Source organism: Ascidiella aspersa, chromosome 6 (genome assembly GCF_963924565.1).
Source record: "Ascidiella aspersa chromosome 6, kaAscAspe10.2, whole genome shotgun sequence".
Classification (NCBI taxonomy): Eukaryota; Metazoa; Chordata; class Ascidiacea; order Phlebobranchia; family Ascidiidae; genus Ascidiella; species Ascidiella aspersa.
Window position 1 is genome coordinate 2,668,159 of NC_139452.1, and position 17,049 is coordinate 2,685,207.

Here is a 17,049-nt window from a genome sequence, read left to right on the forward strand (position 1 = left end):
TTTTGTTGCCATGAGTAACTTTATTGAAACACTTGGATACAGCATGTTTATTTATTCAACACACTGTAAGCTATAATGCTAATTTATTATTGTATAGATCACTTTATTTCAATCATTTGTTGGTATTCTAGCTCACTATTTAGACGTTTATCTCGTTAGCATTGTATGCATTTCACCATGCTTTGTTTTGCGCTTGGATATACTTTTAATCCATGTATTTAATTTTGTGTCATCATTGCATCTGTGCATATACAAATAAATTTGTGTATAATACTCTCATTTTAATTTTTGTAAATGTCGAAAGCTTAACTGTCAATTTATATTAGAAGCGCCAATGTGTCCAATCACATGGCCAACATAATCATTGGTGGGTTTTAAACTAAGGTTTGCTTTCAAAGAAGCGTTTTTTTTGCATGGAAGCGTTTCAATTTTTTTGCACATTCAAATAATTTCCCTCAATAACAAAATAACTTAACAAAGTTTTATCATGTTAATCCCATAAAACCGAATTGATATAAATCGATTAACTCTTGATCGGAAAACGATAGAAGGTTACTTAGTAAACTCTGTTATCCCCGTTTCGTGCAATAAATCGAAACTAGTGCTGAAGCAAAACGAGAGCAAAAATTTACCCAATTAAGTAGATAATTATTGAGTCGTAAGGTATATTTTCTATTTTCCTATTCACATTTAATCAAAATTTATTACAAAATCTTGTTTGTTTTTCTGTGTTTTTTGTTTTTTTCTTTGTTGTTTTTTTTGTTGTATTTTTTTTCTGGAAAACAACAGTTTACATATATTTTAAAATTTTGTTCAAAATTCTAGTGTTAATGGCACAAAAGGCATACACATGCCTGTTTATCGCTAGGAGCAAGTTTTTTTAAATATACCTTTTTCAACATTTTGAATATATAGCACGTCAAGTCCCCAACAAGTCAATTTCACGTCCAGTCCTTGCCATGAAAATTTTGATAAACCATTCCGATTAAGAGCAGTTAATTAATTGAATAAATAACACAAAACGCAACATATAGAAAGCAATTATTTATGTGCAAAACTTAAGATAAATATGCTTAATGACTTTAGTTAAGTCGTTTGTCGATCAGATAATTTACAATACATCAAAGGAATTTGGCAAGTTCTTCTACGAATGTTAACTTCAGGTTGTAGTTTTTGTGATGTTAATTGCTTGCTTTGATTTATGGCTCCCGAAATTCGGCATTCACTGAAAAACAAAAGCGAATTTACAGCGGTATATATACACTTACCATCAGTGCCTTCTCTCTATGTCGAAAATGAATAAAGACTTATTGCCACCTACTTCTGTATGTGCTTTGATATTCTTATTACGTCTCTCCAACCATTATCTGTTTTTTTGGAATTTGTTGTAAGTTGTATTTTCTAGGACACTTACGATAGCAAAGAGTTGCAAATAGTAGAAAGCCGATTTGAATGTATATCTTTTCGCGCACACAAATACTGGTGCTCCAAGCAAACTGGATTGCATATCCACAAACATTCCAAAACGTCCATATAGTGTAAGCTGTGTCCTGGTCGTTGGCAAAGTAGGCGGCGTATAAGTCTTTAAAACATGTAATATATCTACATACATATTTGAAAAAAAGCAGAAAAATATTCGCGTTTAATAGAACATTTATTCAACTTTAGAAATATAATCAGTTAATTTTGATATAGTTCAAAACTATTGTTTTATAGTTGTGGGAAATAAACTAGTGTCAGCATGATGTTAGCGAATAAATAAGAATTTTAGCACTGGCAAAATGAGCACTGCGTTATTTATTGGACATGTCAATCACAAGAACTTTGCAAAATCATATAATCTACCTGTCATACCAAAATACTAACCTGTTGAAGTGACGTTCCAAATCGAATCTACCACTCCAAATAAAGCAAAGAAGCAATAAACCATCCAAGTGCTGCCAGCAGTCGGCGCCCAGGTCAACATTAAAGTGTAGTTTGTGAGGCACAGAAGGACGGCGAACATCTGGGGTTTGATCCGCCCAAAACTTGATATCAGTTTGCCCGTTAGAAGGCCACCAAGAGCAACTACTAGGCTATACAAGGCAGCGCATAGTCCAACCTAATTTAAATATGCGTGTGTAATGAAACAGGTTATCCACCGGTATTTATTACTCCAGGAAATACTGGTGACTGGATTCTAAGTCGTGGGTTTGAAGTGCGTGAAATTAAATAAATAGATGAGATTACCTTAAAGCAGGGATGTCCAACCTTTTATCCGAATGGGCCGCATTGCCACTTTAAAAATTTCGATAGGCGGCAAAACCTATTAGATTAAATGGGTGACGTCATAAGTTACGTCATATGTTGACGTCATAAAACAACTTAACTTATAAACACCCGCTCTTTGAGAGTAAACTCGTGCGTAAATATGCAAGTAAATATCGCCATGCCGTATCATGTCATGGTACGACACCTTTGGGCTGATATATTTCCTTAAAAAGGTCCGCAAAAACACACATTCAGAAAAAAACACCAATTTTGCTTAGCAATAATGCTACAAAAGTGTTCGACGGATGTTCAAATGCGACATTAGACTCGTTTATAGTCGTAAATATATAAGATTAGGCTTACCTCAAACACTGCGAGTTCTACACGTTTTGGTGATAGTAAAAACAAATGTTACTGAAAGTGAGAATAAGTGGTGGGCCTGTTACGACTTTAACTAGTAATTCTAGAAAATTACCTAGGCCTTTCTGTCGCTAGTGAGTCCTTATTTTCGGGCAAAAAAAATAACCTACCCAAGGGAACTTATATTAAAGACCACTACAAGAAAACCCAATGTACAGATGTATTGGTTGCAAGAGTAGAATATTACTACACCACAAACAATAATGACATTTAGACACACACGATTACTTACAAACAACCGACAGACAGAGCATAATGACACTTAAAGTTTTACTCGCTAATTTCACAAGGCTACACCCAGACGTCTATACTCAGGTCTAGGCGGTCAGCCGCTCGTAATATACGCTAAAACAAAACTCCTTTTCACGGGAACCGACGCGCTCCCGGAAACCCCAGGCCGCCTTACAGGGCGGCCGTTTCGTGGAAAGATAACATTGGGCGGACCTTTTAGTGAGAAGTTAAACCGCGGCGGAAAACAAGCGATAAATGATCGTGAGATTTGCAGCGTTGTTTAGAGACAGGAAAAAACATGTCTAGAGTCCAATTAACAGCGAACACCAGAGCGCACAAGAATATTACGTTATTATACAATTATACATGTCTCGAAATGCGAAAACCTAATTCCTAGCCCTACATTTAAGAACAAAGGCGCAAAATTAATAATGGATGTTAGAATTTACAGTCGGCGTAATTAGCAACCGGTGATAATTTTGTAGTGCTAATTAAGCACGTAACAGGGCCGCACGTAAACATCAAGCGGGCCGCAATGCGCGGGCTGCGGGTTCGACATCCCTGCTTTAAAGGATAGCAGTTTCATCACGATTTACGTTCATTTCCCCTCTTAACACACAAAATTAAATGCCGTAATTTTGCACATACCATTACCTTATTACAAAAACGAACAGCCTTAAAGTGAGGTTGACACATTTTTGACCGAAAGTATTTATTGACCCTGGCCTGTCAAATCAGGTCAATAAACAGGCTGCACAACCTTGTCTAATCCAATTTTAACCCTAATTGATTATTACAAATCATCTATGCCTTAATTACCTTATCTACTCCGAGCAAGCAAGATGCAAAAGCCCTGGAAAGCTCAGAATAAACGAAAGCCGGCCGTAAACCGCTTAATATAGCTACAGGTGTGATAAGCAACTGACGAGGTTTGATCATGTGGTGAAAAGTAGAGTTGGTGGTTTTCAAAACAACCCGAAGAATTCGAAGTACGTTTCGTGCCGAATCTATCTGTGAAAGGGATATTTTATAGCGTAAAGATGAATAATGCACTAAAATCAGTTAACCTACAATTTCAAGAAACACCAAAGGCGAGGTTCGAACTCACGACCTCGGATATACCGGAAAAGGCCGAGAAACAACCATAGACTTATTTACTTGTGAATTACTTTCTTGTTCAGCTGTTCTAGCAATGATTTTGTTTTCTTTTGTAGGTTGAATCACGTTCTTTTTCTCAGAAGAAATCACACTCAATGAAATGGATTCTAGAATAAAAATATAGGTTACTATAGGGGAATTGGAACCATATATAGACTTATTTTAATCAATTTTCCAATTGATTTATTGATTTGTTTTTACTATAGAGTTTTGTATGAGTAAGTCGAACTAAATTAGGTTCTGCAACACACGGGCTCAGTAGTAAGACATTGTGCTTTGTGATAACAGGTTTTATGTCAATCTTAATGGAAAAATATTTTGTTGTTTGGTTACTTTTTTTTTAATTTGCTTACGTTTTCGCGTTGCTTCCAAACTTCGATCCAATTTTTTCAAAACCAATCCATGATCAATGGCGCCACCTAGCATCAGAGCCACAATGACGCCGATAACGATGTAAGTGGTGCGCGGGTCAGGTGCGTACTGGTCGATGTTTAGGGTGGTAAGGTTCGAATCCTGGCAGTCGTTGATACCGCAGACGCGCAGTAAACGCTGCGACCGAGTGCCGTTGAGCCCGACGCTCGCATCATGGGATTTCCCAGAAAATAGGATTCCGTAGCTTATAAGACTACACAAGCCCTGGCATAGGAAAACTAGTGTATTTGTTAATTCCTATTCTTCAAAAAATTTAAAAAAACATATAGGTGGTTTTACCAGTAATAGTTTTTCTGCAAACCACAGACAACCTAAAAACTTTGCTTGATAGAAATCGCGATGTTTATTTTGCAATCGGGAGTAACATCTTGCGAAGTGAACGCTGAAAAGTAACATCAGAGGCAGCATCATTGCTTCACCTGCGCCAGCTATTATAGCTGCCGGAATCATTGTGTAAAACCCTGAAACAAAAAATATTTTTGTACGAAGCTGTTACACTGACTGACCTCTATATGTTTTCAAACGGACTTGGTTTAAAATGGAATGTTTTTTAGTTCAAGTTTGACTTTTATGAAAATGACTTGACTTGAAATCGACTTGCTACAATTATGACTTAACTGCGACTTGACTTAATTTATCTAAAACGACTTGACTTAGATTTAAATTATTTTGCAAATGACTTGACCTTGACTTAAGTTTTTTTCAAATGACTTGGCAGGGAATTAAGTTAAAATGAATTATTTACAACAATACTTTTTCTAGCCAAAAACAGAAGCTAGAAATAATATAAAGTTCAAATTGGAAATTAGTAAACTAAAATGTCTATACTTGGATAGAAATTAGCGAGGACATAAGCGAGATATCCAAAGTGACAAGCCGCGATCGCAGTTTTTGCCCCAAACTCTTGAATCACAACTGGAGTTCCAATCACTGTGAATAATCCTCCCGTTGCAAAGGCTGTGGAGGTTGCCACAATTCCTAGAATTAAATTAATTTATAATTTTCATCCGCTTAGAGTTAGACGTAGTCGTATACAAAAACCTAAACAGTTTAATCAAAACTCGGAATACAAAAACAAATTATCAAGAAGACTCGACACTTTTAAAGAAAATTAATAGAATTTTAACGCCGTTAAAAATAAACTCTTGGATCACAACTGGAGTTCCAACTACTGTGAATAAATTCGCAACATAAACAGTTGCAAAGGAAGCAAGACCTGCGATAAAATACATTGATCGTTGCCTATTTGGGACATTTTATATAGAACTATACGTGGTAAATTTTGACTTGAAGATCTAAAACTGGTCCTAATACAGAGTAATCGCTTAGCTAAAAGAAACAAATTTTAAAGTTTAAACAATGGTAAAATTACTTCTAAGAATTACTAAAGGTTTCATGTGAGTAATTAGTTTTAACCCGACCCTATTGTACTGGTACTACTGATACTTACCGACACCGCTCTCAATATGGAAGCTTGACTGAAAAAAAAGCAAAGTGGCATAGGATCCATAGGTGACTGCTACTCCCAGAATAAAGGCAAAGTACTGGATCAAGAGCCTTCGCTTTTCTAAATCCACATATCCATCCATTTGTGTGATTTATGTTGGAGCAGACGATGCAATTATAATTGCAATAGTTATAGCGCTAAAAATATCAACTGTTAAATATAGAATAATGGTTCTTAACCTTTTACCCACAATGATTTGATCTGTCGTGAGGTAACCAGCGGCTCATCTAGGATTTCGTTTAGAGGCATAAACAAATTCAAAGATAACGTCAGAAAGTTTTTAAAACTTCACGCCATAAGTTACGTAAAAACGTGACGTATTTGTATAATAAAAAGAAAAAATAACTTGCGTGAAGCAAGTCCTATGCCTTTGTACGTTACTTTATTAATCGAGGGTGTTAAAACGCACGGCGCCTTTTAGCAATTCAAACTTAACGGGCTAAGACAAACTTGAAATGTAACCTAGATCGGCGCGAAACACACTAATATCGTATTTACAAAATAGGCCAAAGTTTTAGATTGTTGGGGATTGGCCATGGCTCTCGCGATATATCCCCTGGTGGTGTCCCAATGGTAATAAACGAACTTAGAAGTTTTTACGATTAGTACAACAAAATCCCTGCAACTTTTCTCGGAACAAATATAAAAGAAGAACAGTCGTAACTCACTTCAGCAAACTTTTCCAAATGTCACACGTTTCCAAGTTAGAACTAATATGCATTACTATTGCGCAGCCATTATACGCTGTGCTTATCCAAGCTGAATATTTACATAAATATGACCTGTGACCGCAACGTGGTGTAAAGGTTCACGTTAAATCTAACATTTGCAACACAAAGGCAAACAAGGAAATTGCGAACTTTACACCTGGCCGTACACGTTAGTCGCTCGTCATTAGCGTTTCATCAGTGTTGTAAACAATTTATTTAGTAATAACTTAGGTCCCATTATTACCTCAATTTTACTAAAAATGCCTAACGAAAACATAACATTTCTATTCAAGTAATTTTGCCCAAAACCAAAATAAAATGATAAAAACAAGTAATTTAACTCTATTTATTTCTTGGTTACAATTGAAGTAATCCTTTGCTGATAAAACTTAGGTTGAGCCCATGTCTGCCTGATCAGCATTTCGTCGAAGAACTTAACCTTGCAAGTTTCACGCTCTAATAACCCTGGGTCGTGGAATTGAGCCAGAAAAATGGCGGCGGTTAAAGCTGGGCAAGAACTTTAGAAGTTGCCAGCTGACGCGGATTTTCACAACGCACTTTTTCATGGTTTGCGGTCCACTTGCTTTTTGTGTTAAACTTCAACTTCAACTCTAGCTTGTAAAAACAGGTTTGTGTCTAAACGACTAAATATCATTTAAAGTTGCTTTAGAATATTAACCCTTTGTTTTATGGTAAAAAAGATCTGATTGTTTTATTCATTCTTTTAGGTGTGTTTATTTTTAGTTTAATGTTTGCCTAAAGATGATAAAAAATTCTGTCCCGTTTATTTAAAAACTATGTATTACGGCGGTTCTAAACTTTATTTGGAGAATAAAACAAGGACAGCAAAGCGGGGTTAAACCTCGTGTTAGTTTTTGTTCTACTACCAACCTATGCTCAAAAACGAACAAGTTGTAAAATACAAGCTCATGCTTAATATATATAGAAACAGCAACCAATTTGTGCATAAAAATGCATTCAAATGTATGCTGATCAGTTGGAAGCTCGGTCGCTGTTGAGTCATGGTTAGACAATCATGTACACGTGTTTAAACATGTTTTGACTTAAGGAGGCTTTATTAACAATATTTCGGTTCAGGTTTGTAGTTTTTATGATGACAATTGCTTGCTTTTGTTTCTTTGCTCCCGGAATTCAGCATATACTGCAAAAATAAAGCAACAAATTTCGTTGTATTGGAACAGTGGTCAGTAAACCTTTTTATATTATGACGCACCAATAAATTAAACAAAACGTTACACTTTTCACATTATAACAGTCTATAACAATACAGGGGTTCTTAAACTGGGGTCCATGGACCCCTTGGGGGTCCGTGAACTAGTTTTAGGGGGTCCATGAAGGCCTAATGAAAATAGTAGTGTATATTTGGAAAGTAATCAATTTTTAAAATAACTTTAATAAAAATTAGAACGGTTTTACACGGAATGGAGATTCAATTACACTTTCACATTTTTTTGGACCGAATTTGGCAGATTTCTGAATTGTATTTGTATTGTGACGTCAATTTTTAAATTTCTCGCCTCCTGTGGTCCACGCAAAGCAAAAAAAATTTAGGGTTCCGCGGTAAAAAAAAGTTTAACAACCCTTGGTATATAACGATTCATAGTTTAAATTTCAACCTTACTACACCAAGAATGGGTAAATACCATAATATCATTAGTACGGCGAATATTTTTTGACCTAGAAATAATAAATTTTGACCTAAAAAATTAAAGTTTTGACTTAAAATACATTTTTTGACAAAATTTTGAACTATTAGAAATAGATTAATTTAAACAATATATTGTTGTTTGAAGTATACTACATTAATAGATTGGCATTCGTTAGATGCTTCTCTGACGATTGATGGTTCACAAATCAAATATTTTGTTGGGATTATGCAAAATTCTTAAAAGCTTAGTTGATATTTTTGGCATATAAAAAAAACAAACAACTATAAAAACGGCAAAGAAAAACAAGACGGTGGTTATTTAAGAAAAGTTGTGTAAACAGTTGAAATACAACATAAAAAAAGTCAGAAGATTAACAAAAACCTGGTTATCGAAATAGGAAATGGGATAATTGCAAATCACAAGCGTAAAAAACACGAAGTTCTAGCTCAACCTAATGTGATCAACTAGGCCTGGGTAGTTAATTCTGTCATCTCGCTATACCGCATATTGCTCTAATGAAGATATAATACAGCTAGAATGTTGTTGTGTATAACTCAAAACTATTTTTTTTTTGATAAAGGTTTAACTAAAGGACAATTTCAAAATATGCCAATAGTATTTTTTAACTTTATAGACGATTTATGTGCATTTTAAATCGATTTTGACTTGAAATAGTTTTGACAAATTTGGACCTTGTGTGTAAATTTTGACAAAATAATGACTTTTTTAACAAGTCAAAAAATAATCGCCCTATTTATCAGGTATTCAAAGCACAGTGAGAATCCAAGCCCCGTATAGTTGTCTGTATGGCTATTGGCAATAAAAATTTAGGTAGGCTGCGTACAATGTAATTTTTAGGCCAAAGTATAAAGGCTAACTTTGCTTACAGTAGCAAATAGTTGCAAATAGTAGAAGCGCGATTTGAATGTATATCTTCTCCCTCACACAAATGCTGGTGCTCCAAGCAAACTGGATTGCAAATCCCAACAAAAACCAGAAAGTCCATAAAGAGTAAGCTGTGTCTTGGTCGTTGGGAAAGTAGGCAGCGTATACATCTTAAAATATAAATATAATCTATATAGAGCGGGTCTCCGACATATTTTTGTAGCTCATTTAGCTTAAGAATATTGTATAAATTTCTAGAGGTGACATCTCATTTAAAAAAACTTATTTTCTCCCGTATTAACCCTAACGAAAGAGTTTAAATCAGGGATGTCCAACCTGCAGCCCGCCTGATATTTACGTGCGGCCCACCCAGGTTTTTTTTTAAGGTTTGGTTTGGGTGACCGCTAAGTAGTTTTAAGAGACCGCAAGTGTTTCATTTAAATACCAAAAAGTTTTAAAATTTGGGAAACCGCTGGAGAAATTTGGGAGCCGTTTCGGTCCCCCAAAACACCTTAAAAAAACACTGGGCCCACCACTTATTCTCACTTTCAGTAGCCTTTATTAAAAACAATTGTTTCGACTATCATCAAAACTTGTAGAACACGCAGTATTTGATGCAGGCCTAATCTTATGCTTTTTCTGAATCGAGTCTAATGTTGCATTTCAACATCCATCGAACACTTTGTGCATCCATCATTGCTAAGCAAGATGTCTGTTTTTCTAATTGTGTATGTTTCCGGACCGTTTTAAGGAAATATGTCAGCCCAAACATGTAAAAACTCAAATAAGGTCGAGATTACTTGCATATTTGCGCACGAGTTTACTCTCGAAGAGCGGGTGCTTATAAGTTCAGTTTTTTTATGACGTCTTGATATGACGTAACTTATGACGTCACCTTTTAATTTAAATTTTTTAAAGTGGCAATGCGGCCCATTCTGCAAAAAGGTCGGACATTCCTGGTTTAAATAAACAAACCTTAAAAGTAACTGGCTTTTAGAATGATTTTAAAGTGTACAGTTTGTCATAATACCTATGATTTGAACCATGTTTTAAAACATTTATCTGTGTTACGCTCTCTAGGCCTAATTTTGTGTATGGCTACAAAACAATTACCACAAGGTAAACCACTCAAATAGGTTCTACATAAAACAGGGTGGGCCAGAAAGATCTACCACATTTCAAACTAGGAATAAAAGACATAATATATAAGAAATTAAAACATTTATTGTCTCATCTTAAAGTCAAAAGGTTACAATTTGATGTATTTATGTTTTAAAGATTACATCCTGTAGATGCCGCTCTCAAGATATGATACATTGTTGCAGGCGACTGCTGGTTTTTAAATACTCGGCGCGTCATTCCTTCCACTGATTAAAGAATAGACGCTTTTAGTGCCTAAATAGTTGCTGGCCGAGTTTTGGAGACCTCAGCTTTAATATATCCCCAATAAAAGCGTCTATTCGTCAAATAGTGATAAGGCAAGGAATGACACGCCGGGTATTGGAAAACTTTAGAAAACGCCTGCAACAATGTTTTATATCTCGAGGGCGCCATCTACAGGATGTAATTTTTAAAACATCAGTACCAGTACATCAAATGGTAGATGTGACAATAAATGTTTTCCTGATGGCTTATAAATTTTGTTTCTTTTTCCGAGTTTGAAATGTGGTAGGTTTTTCTGGCGCACCCTGTACTCAGTTTGGAAAAAGGCTGCTCACGAGCTGATAGGTAGCCCCACAACTGGTTCACAGTTTTAAGATACTTTTAAAAATACCAAAATTGAAAAATCAGTGTGTTATGATAATAACTTAAGCATTTGTTGGCTAAATATGAAAATAATAAAACTAGCCGAAGTATAAAGTGTTGGAACATACTTGAACAAAAAGTGCTGCATAATTGAAACACACCGAATAGTTAACCCAATGGTTCTCAACCGGGGTGCCATTCTAATGCTTAAGGTTGCCGAGGGATGTTTGAGAATCTTTAAGAATGTGATTTTTGCTCAACTCTAGCTTCATTTATTGTGACATTCTAGTGATTTACCTACTGAAATGTCTTAAAGAGGTGCCGCAATCTATTTATTATATTTGAGGGTGGCCGCAAGCCTAAAAAGGTTGAGAACCCCTGATTTAACCTGTTGAGGTGACGTTCCAAATCGAATCTACCACTCCAAATAAAGCAAAGAAGCAATAAACCATCCAAGTGCTGCCAGCAGTCGGCGCCCAGGTCAAAATTAAAGTGTAGTTTGTGAGGCACAGAAGGACGGCGAACATCTGGGGTTTGATTCGCCCAAAACTTGATATCAGTTTGCCCGTTAGAAGGCCACCAAGAGCAACTACCAAGTTGTACAAGGCAGCGCAAAGCCCAACCTGCAAAACAGATATGTAAAACAGATATGTGCCAATAAAACAAAAACGTTTTGGCAAAAAAGAGAGATATTTTAATATAAAAAGTATGCAAATAACACAAAAACTGCGACATAGACAAAGCAAATACTGTTCAACAAATAAGTCTTAAAGGTGGATGATCGTCTGAAGTAACATGTCAGAGTTTAACCTAATTTTGAACTAGCTAAAAAAAAAATTTTTTTTTGGACGTTTTTTAACTATGGTTAAAGACGATGTAACCCAAGTAAAAATGTAACCCAAGTATCAAATATAGCCAAGTAAAAAAAATAGAAATTTTTACCTTTACTGACTGTAACTATCATTATTGATGATAACTATCATTTTTCATTATTGATTAAAAGTATAAATACTTTACCTTGTCTACTCCAAGCAAGCAAGATGCAAAAGCCCTTGTAAGCTCAGAAAACACAAATCCTGGCTGGAGACCGCATAATGTAGCCAAAGGTGCGATGAGCAACTGACGAGGTTTAATCATGTGAAGAAAAGTGGATTTGGAGGTTTTGAAAACAACCAGAAAGATTCTAAACGAGTCTGGCGTTGGATCTTTTGCCTGGAAGGATATTTTGTAACATTACAAGCATCTTGAAAGTCCCCCCCCCAAAAAAAAAGTATTTCGATATATTTCTATTTTGTGTATTGACCAACCCCTAGTCTCAGCTTGATTTCTTCTGAAAATTTAGATGAAATTATCGTAAGTCATTTTCATCTGAGCCACTTCAGCAATTTCTTTTTTTGTTTGCAATGACAGCTATAAACATGTCGTTAAAACTAGCTGAAAATACTTACGGTTGTTGGTTGAATAACTTTGTTTTCCTCGAAATAAACCACGCTCAACGATCGAGACTCTGGACAGGAAACAATGTTGCAAATAGATTTTACAGTGAAAACAAATTATGTCTCTACAGGCAGGCAAACACTTAATTTAACGGTCCTACTTTGACAAGTGTAGTTTAGTGTAATGTCAAAATATATTTTTCTATAAATGTCAATTCAATTTAACAGTTAATCACCCCAATGAAGTGAGTTTGCTGTAAACGTTATTGCTTGGTTTAAAAACAATTTCTAAACGTTTATTGGTAAGGTGATAGTAAACTAATCTTGGAAAAACGAATAACATTTTTGTTTTGCTGGCTGTCATAGTTCAATAACATGGGATTTTATTACATTGGGGAGATAGAAAAGAACCAAAAGGGGAGATAGAAAAAAAAAATACTTTTGCTATGGATGATATCACACTAGGTTATGGCAAAGCATTTAGCATAACATGCTGTTTTAGACAATTTTAGATAGCTTACGTTTTCGCGAAGATGTTTTTGCTTCCAAACTACGGTCAAGTTTTTTCAAAACCAATCCATGATCAATGGCGCCACCTAGCATCAGAGCCACAATGACGCCGATAACGATGTAAGTGGTGCGCGGGTCAGGGGCGTACTGGTCGATGTTCAGGGCGGTAAGGTTCGAATCCTGGCAGTCGTTGATACCGCAGACGCGCAGTAAACGCTGCGACCGAGTGTCGTTGAGCCCCACGCTCGCATCAGGGAGTTTCCCACCGAACAAGATTCCGTAGTTGGTAAGGCTACACAAAACCTTGTAAAGCAAAGTTGTTTTGTATCATAAAACGCAGCATTTTTTCGAATAAAAAACAGATCTGAATATTGTTTACCATCACAACTTTGGGTACAAACCAACGACAGCCCAAGAACTTTGCTTGGTAGAAATCGCGATGTTTGTTTTGCAATCGGGAGTAACATCTTGCGAAGTGAACGCTAAAAAGTGAGGTAATCGGCAGTATAACTGCCTCACCAACACCAACTAACAAAGCTGCTGGAATCATTGTGTAAAACCCTGCAACAAGACAGCGTCGGTTTTTGTTAAGTTTTGGTATCATAATTTATAGGGTTGCAAGGACTTCGGTAATTCAAGTTAATATTTTCAAATTCCTCGTCTTGATTGACGTATTTTGTGGAAAGTGACTTGACTTGGAGTTAGGTCATTAATGCAAATAACTTTCATTAATTTCAAGTGTATATAAAAGCTAATTTTCGTAAAATATGCGTTAATAACCTTAAGTTTAGACATTAAAAATTTTGCTAAAAGATTATGAATTTTAACACTTCAATATTATTTTTTGATGCAACTACAATTTTTCGCAAATGTTTGACTTGGGCTTAAGTTATCATGCAAATGACTTGAGTGGGACATATTTCAAAATGACTTCTTCACAACACAGGTACTATTTCAAAGACTTTTTGAGCTTCAGTTTTCTTTTTTTTTTGCCAAATGTTATCAATTATGATCCGCTTTAAAAGGCGTATTTTAAAATTAAAAAACTTGGATGAATTATGCTTTCGGTTATTTAGTGGTGTAAAATACAATATTAATAGAAAACGAACTACTGGTTAGAAGTGTGGTGTTGCAGGCTAATTGTTCTTTGAAACTATCTGTGCTTTCTTGAGAAAATCACAACCCAAGTAAGTTAATCAGGACTCTGTACTATTTGGCGAACAGAATACAGAAATACTTTCGCACGAAAGAGAAAATTCCGTTGAATTTCCTTACGCAAGCACAATAGCGTTAACAGCTGAAATCATAAAATCAAAGTAAACGAAGTTACGTTAAATACAGTTTAGGTCGAGGTATTTTGGAAAAGTGTACGTTAAACCAGGGTTTCCCAAACTGTGGTCCGCCACGACTGCGCAGTTGGTCTGTGGCGGTATGACCAGAAATTTAAAAGTCACACATATGTACGTTGTACAGTACGTACACTTGTAAAGATATTTGCCGCAGTTATTCACAACTTAATGATTTTGAAAGCTTTTGCTATCCAGTATCGTAAATCTTACTTGTTGCGCCTTTATTGTAGTCAAAAAGTTGTTTACGAAAAATTCTTATATTCCTCGTCGATGACGTAATAATACGTTCTTATCGTTGTTCGAAAACGTACAGGTCCAGACTTTCCGTAGACTCTGACTTACGAGTTTGCTTTTCACAAACAACGCCGAGAATTAATGATTTGTGCAAAAAGAAGCTCTCGCATCCTTCCTATTGATGTTGTCAGTTTTGTAAATAAATCAAAATCGGTTTTATTTATTGCTTTGTATTATGGTCCGCGATAAAACAGATCCACAAATAGTGGTCCTAAAAAGTTTGCGAAACCCCGCGTTAAACACATTAGGGCCTACAGGTTGTTTTGCAGGTGCTTTGACCATTGCAAATCCACAACAATATTCAACCATTAAATGCTGCAAATGTATACTAAGCTACAACGATGGACGTTGAAAGACAGTGTTGTAAACAAGCCATTTTGAAATGACTAAAGTCCCAGTGAATTTATTTGAAAAATAACTTAAGTCAAGTCCTAGTCAAGTCATAATTAAAGCAAGTCTAGTCATTACAACACTGTTGAAAGTTTGAAAAGTTTTAGTTACTTGGATAGAAGTTCGCAAGGGCGTAAGAAATAAAACCAAAGTGACAAGCAACGATCGCAGTTTTCGCTCCAACCTCTTGAATCACAACTGGAGTTCCAATGATTGTGAATAAACCGCCCACTACATAAGATGTGGCCGCGGATAAAAGGCCTGAGATAAAACGAAGTTTCACTTTTTTTGACGCAATTTATAATATTTGTTTGATAAAATATATTTCAAATTAACCGTAATATGGAATATATGGCGCTGTAAAACGTATGTTTATGCTTTAGTTTGACGTATTTAGAAGAAATCAAGAATGCATCCGAATGATTTTAATAAAACTTTAGACGAAATAAAACGTCTCTTACTTTGTGTTTTAAAAAAGAACTTAAGCAGTCTTACTTTTAATTAGGATTTTAAAGTTCCTTATGGTTGTATTTTTGTAAGTTCGAAACGTTTGAAAGCCATTTCTTTCGTTTGATGGAGAAATGATTCTCTAATCTTTCCAAAAAACCTTACGTGTGTTATTTATTTTAAACTTACCAACTCCGCTCTCAATATGGAAGCTTGATTGGAAAAAGATAAAACTGGTATGCGCTCCATAGGTAACCGCTAAACCAAAAATAAAGGCAAAGAACTGAATAAACAGGCTTCGTTTTTTCAAAACTGCGCATTCGTTCTTTGGTGAGGTTAGGTGTGAATCAGACATGGCGGCAGGCGAAACAAGTTTACCACTAAAATATTACCTATTGTATTTTGAGGAAAGTAATTAGAAATAACGAAACCAGGGATTCAATCCTCCTGAAATCTATAAAAAGAAAAGCCAAATGCTAATTTCATTATATTGAAATAAATATTTACATGTTTTTTAAGATTTCGTCAAACACTATTTAAAGACTTTGCGCCCTACCTACATAATATAACTTCGATTTAATAAAAACTAAGGCTTTTTATGTTTCAATAATTCGGGATAACTGCCACGGTATAGCTTGATGAAATACCAATTACTTAAAGTGCTTTAGGTCTGCACTTCTGTTTAAGAACAACATTCCTATATATCTAAGTTCAAAGCAAAACATGGAAATTATTTTTTAACACATTCACATACAAGTAAAAAAAGTAATCTTGTGATATCTGGTCATGACAAATATTTTAAGCCTTAAACTGATTTCCTTTAGAATTTCGTTTTTCAGAAGTGGCACTGAGAGCTGATCTTCGCCTCTTCTGCAAGTTCTGCTGCAAACGTCTTACTGCAAATTCTTCAGACTTGGCGTTTTACGCTTTAACGCTTCACTTCGTAGACTTGTGGCTTTGATAGAGCGTTGCAGTAGGTTAACGCTTACCAACAAATTCAACTGCTGACAAAGTGTTTTTTGGCAGGACGCTTTTACACACGTTGTGTCATGTATGTTAGTTTCACATTTAGATCGCTGTATTATTTTACGTAGTAAGAATATCAAAGCCCATACAGAAGTAGGTAGTATTTAGTTTACGTTTTGAATATCTCTTTATTTACTTTCACATAGAAAATAAACTGTAGACTATGTTGAAAATGAATATCTACATAGTCCATTTTCTATTTTGAAACTAAATAAAGAGTTATTCGAAACGTTCAAAATGATATCTACTTCTGTATGGGCTTTGATATTCTTATTACGTCTTACTACAACCTCCAACCATTATGCTCCAAAATTTTGTTATTTGTTTAGTTATTAAAGTTTTTATTGCAAATAATTGCTTGACATGTGATATTTGGATGCTATACTTACTTCTGTATGGGTTTGATATCTCACTACGTCTTACTATACCAACAACCATTTGTTCTCCAAAGTGTATTACTTTACATTGTGCATTCTTTAACATTCTAACGACTGTTTCTACGTTTATTTAAATAGAACTTTTGATTTGGGCATGTAGGCTTACAGGACTCCACCCATAAGACCGAAATAAAAACAGCATCAACTTCGG

General features: G+C 35.3%; 2 protein-coding genes across 2 annotated transcripts; both read right to left on the minus strand.

The window, feature by feature from the left end:
* Positions 1-1,199: 1,199 nt before the first annotated feature.
* Positions 1,200-15,684, minus strand: LOC146139147 (UNC93-like protein). Its single transcript, XM_083391701.1, has 7 exons — positions 15,625-15,684; positions 12,967-13,258; positions 4,060-4,166; positions 3,721-3,912; positions 1,867-2,101; positions 1,415-1,582; positions 1,200-1,225 (listed from the first exon to the last, which is right to left on the minus strand). Exons 1-7 carry the CDS (start codon positions 15,682-15,684, stop codon positions 1,200-1,202), a joined length of 1,080 nt encoding a protein of 359 aa, XP_083247827.1.
* On the minus strand, positions 4,433-6,135 carry LOC146139148 (protein unc-93 homolog A-like). The gene is made up of 3 exons (XM_083392245.1): positions 5,942-6,135; positions 5,320-5,469; positions 4,433-4,952 (listed from the first exon to the last, which is right to left on the minus strand). The coding sequence occupies exons 1-3, from the start codon at positions 6,078-6,080 to the stop codon at positions 4,729-4,731; spliced, it is 513 nt and encodes a 170-aa protein (XP_083248371.1). The 5' UTR covers positions 6,081-6,135; the 3' UTR covers positions 4,433-4,728.
* Positions 15,685-17,049: the final 1,365 nt, after the last annotated feature.

Bases quoted from the DNA above. Each gene is read 5' to 3' on its own strand.
- LOC146139147 (XM_083391701.1), bottom strand. From the start codon at position 15,684: ATGGAGCGCATACCAGTTTTATCTTTTTCCAATCAAGCTTCCATATTG. The intron at 4,167-12,966 runs GTAAGCTATCTA...TTTTTATTCTAG, and splicing joins AAAAACATCTTCGCGAAAAC to AATCCATTTCATTGAGTGTG. The intron at 3,913-4,059 runs GTAAATAAGTCT...TCCCTTTCACAG, and splicing joins AACAAGAAAGTAATTCACAA to ATAGATTCGGCACGAAACGT.
- LOC146139148 (XM_083392245.1), bottom strand. From the start codon at position 6,080: ATGGATGGATATGTGGATTTAGAAAAGCGAAGGCTCTTGATCCAGTAC. The intron at 5,470-5,941 runs GTAAGTATCAGT...ATTTAATTCTAG, and splicing joins CCATATTGAGAGCGGTGTCG to GAATTGTGGCAACCTCCACA. The intron at 4,953-5,319 runs GTATAGACATTT...TTTTTGTTTCAG, and splicing joins CCTCGCTAATTTCTATCCAA to GGTTTTACACAATGATTCCG.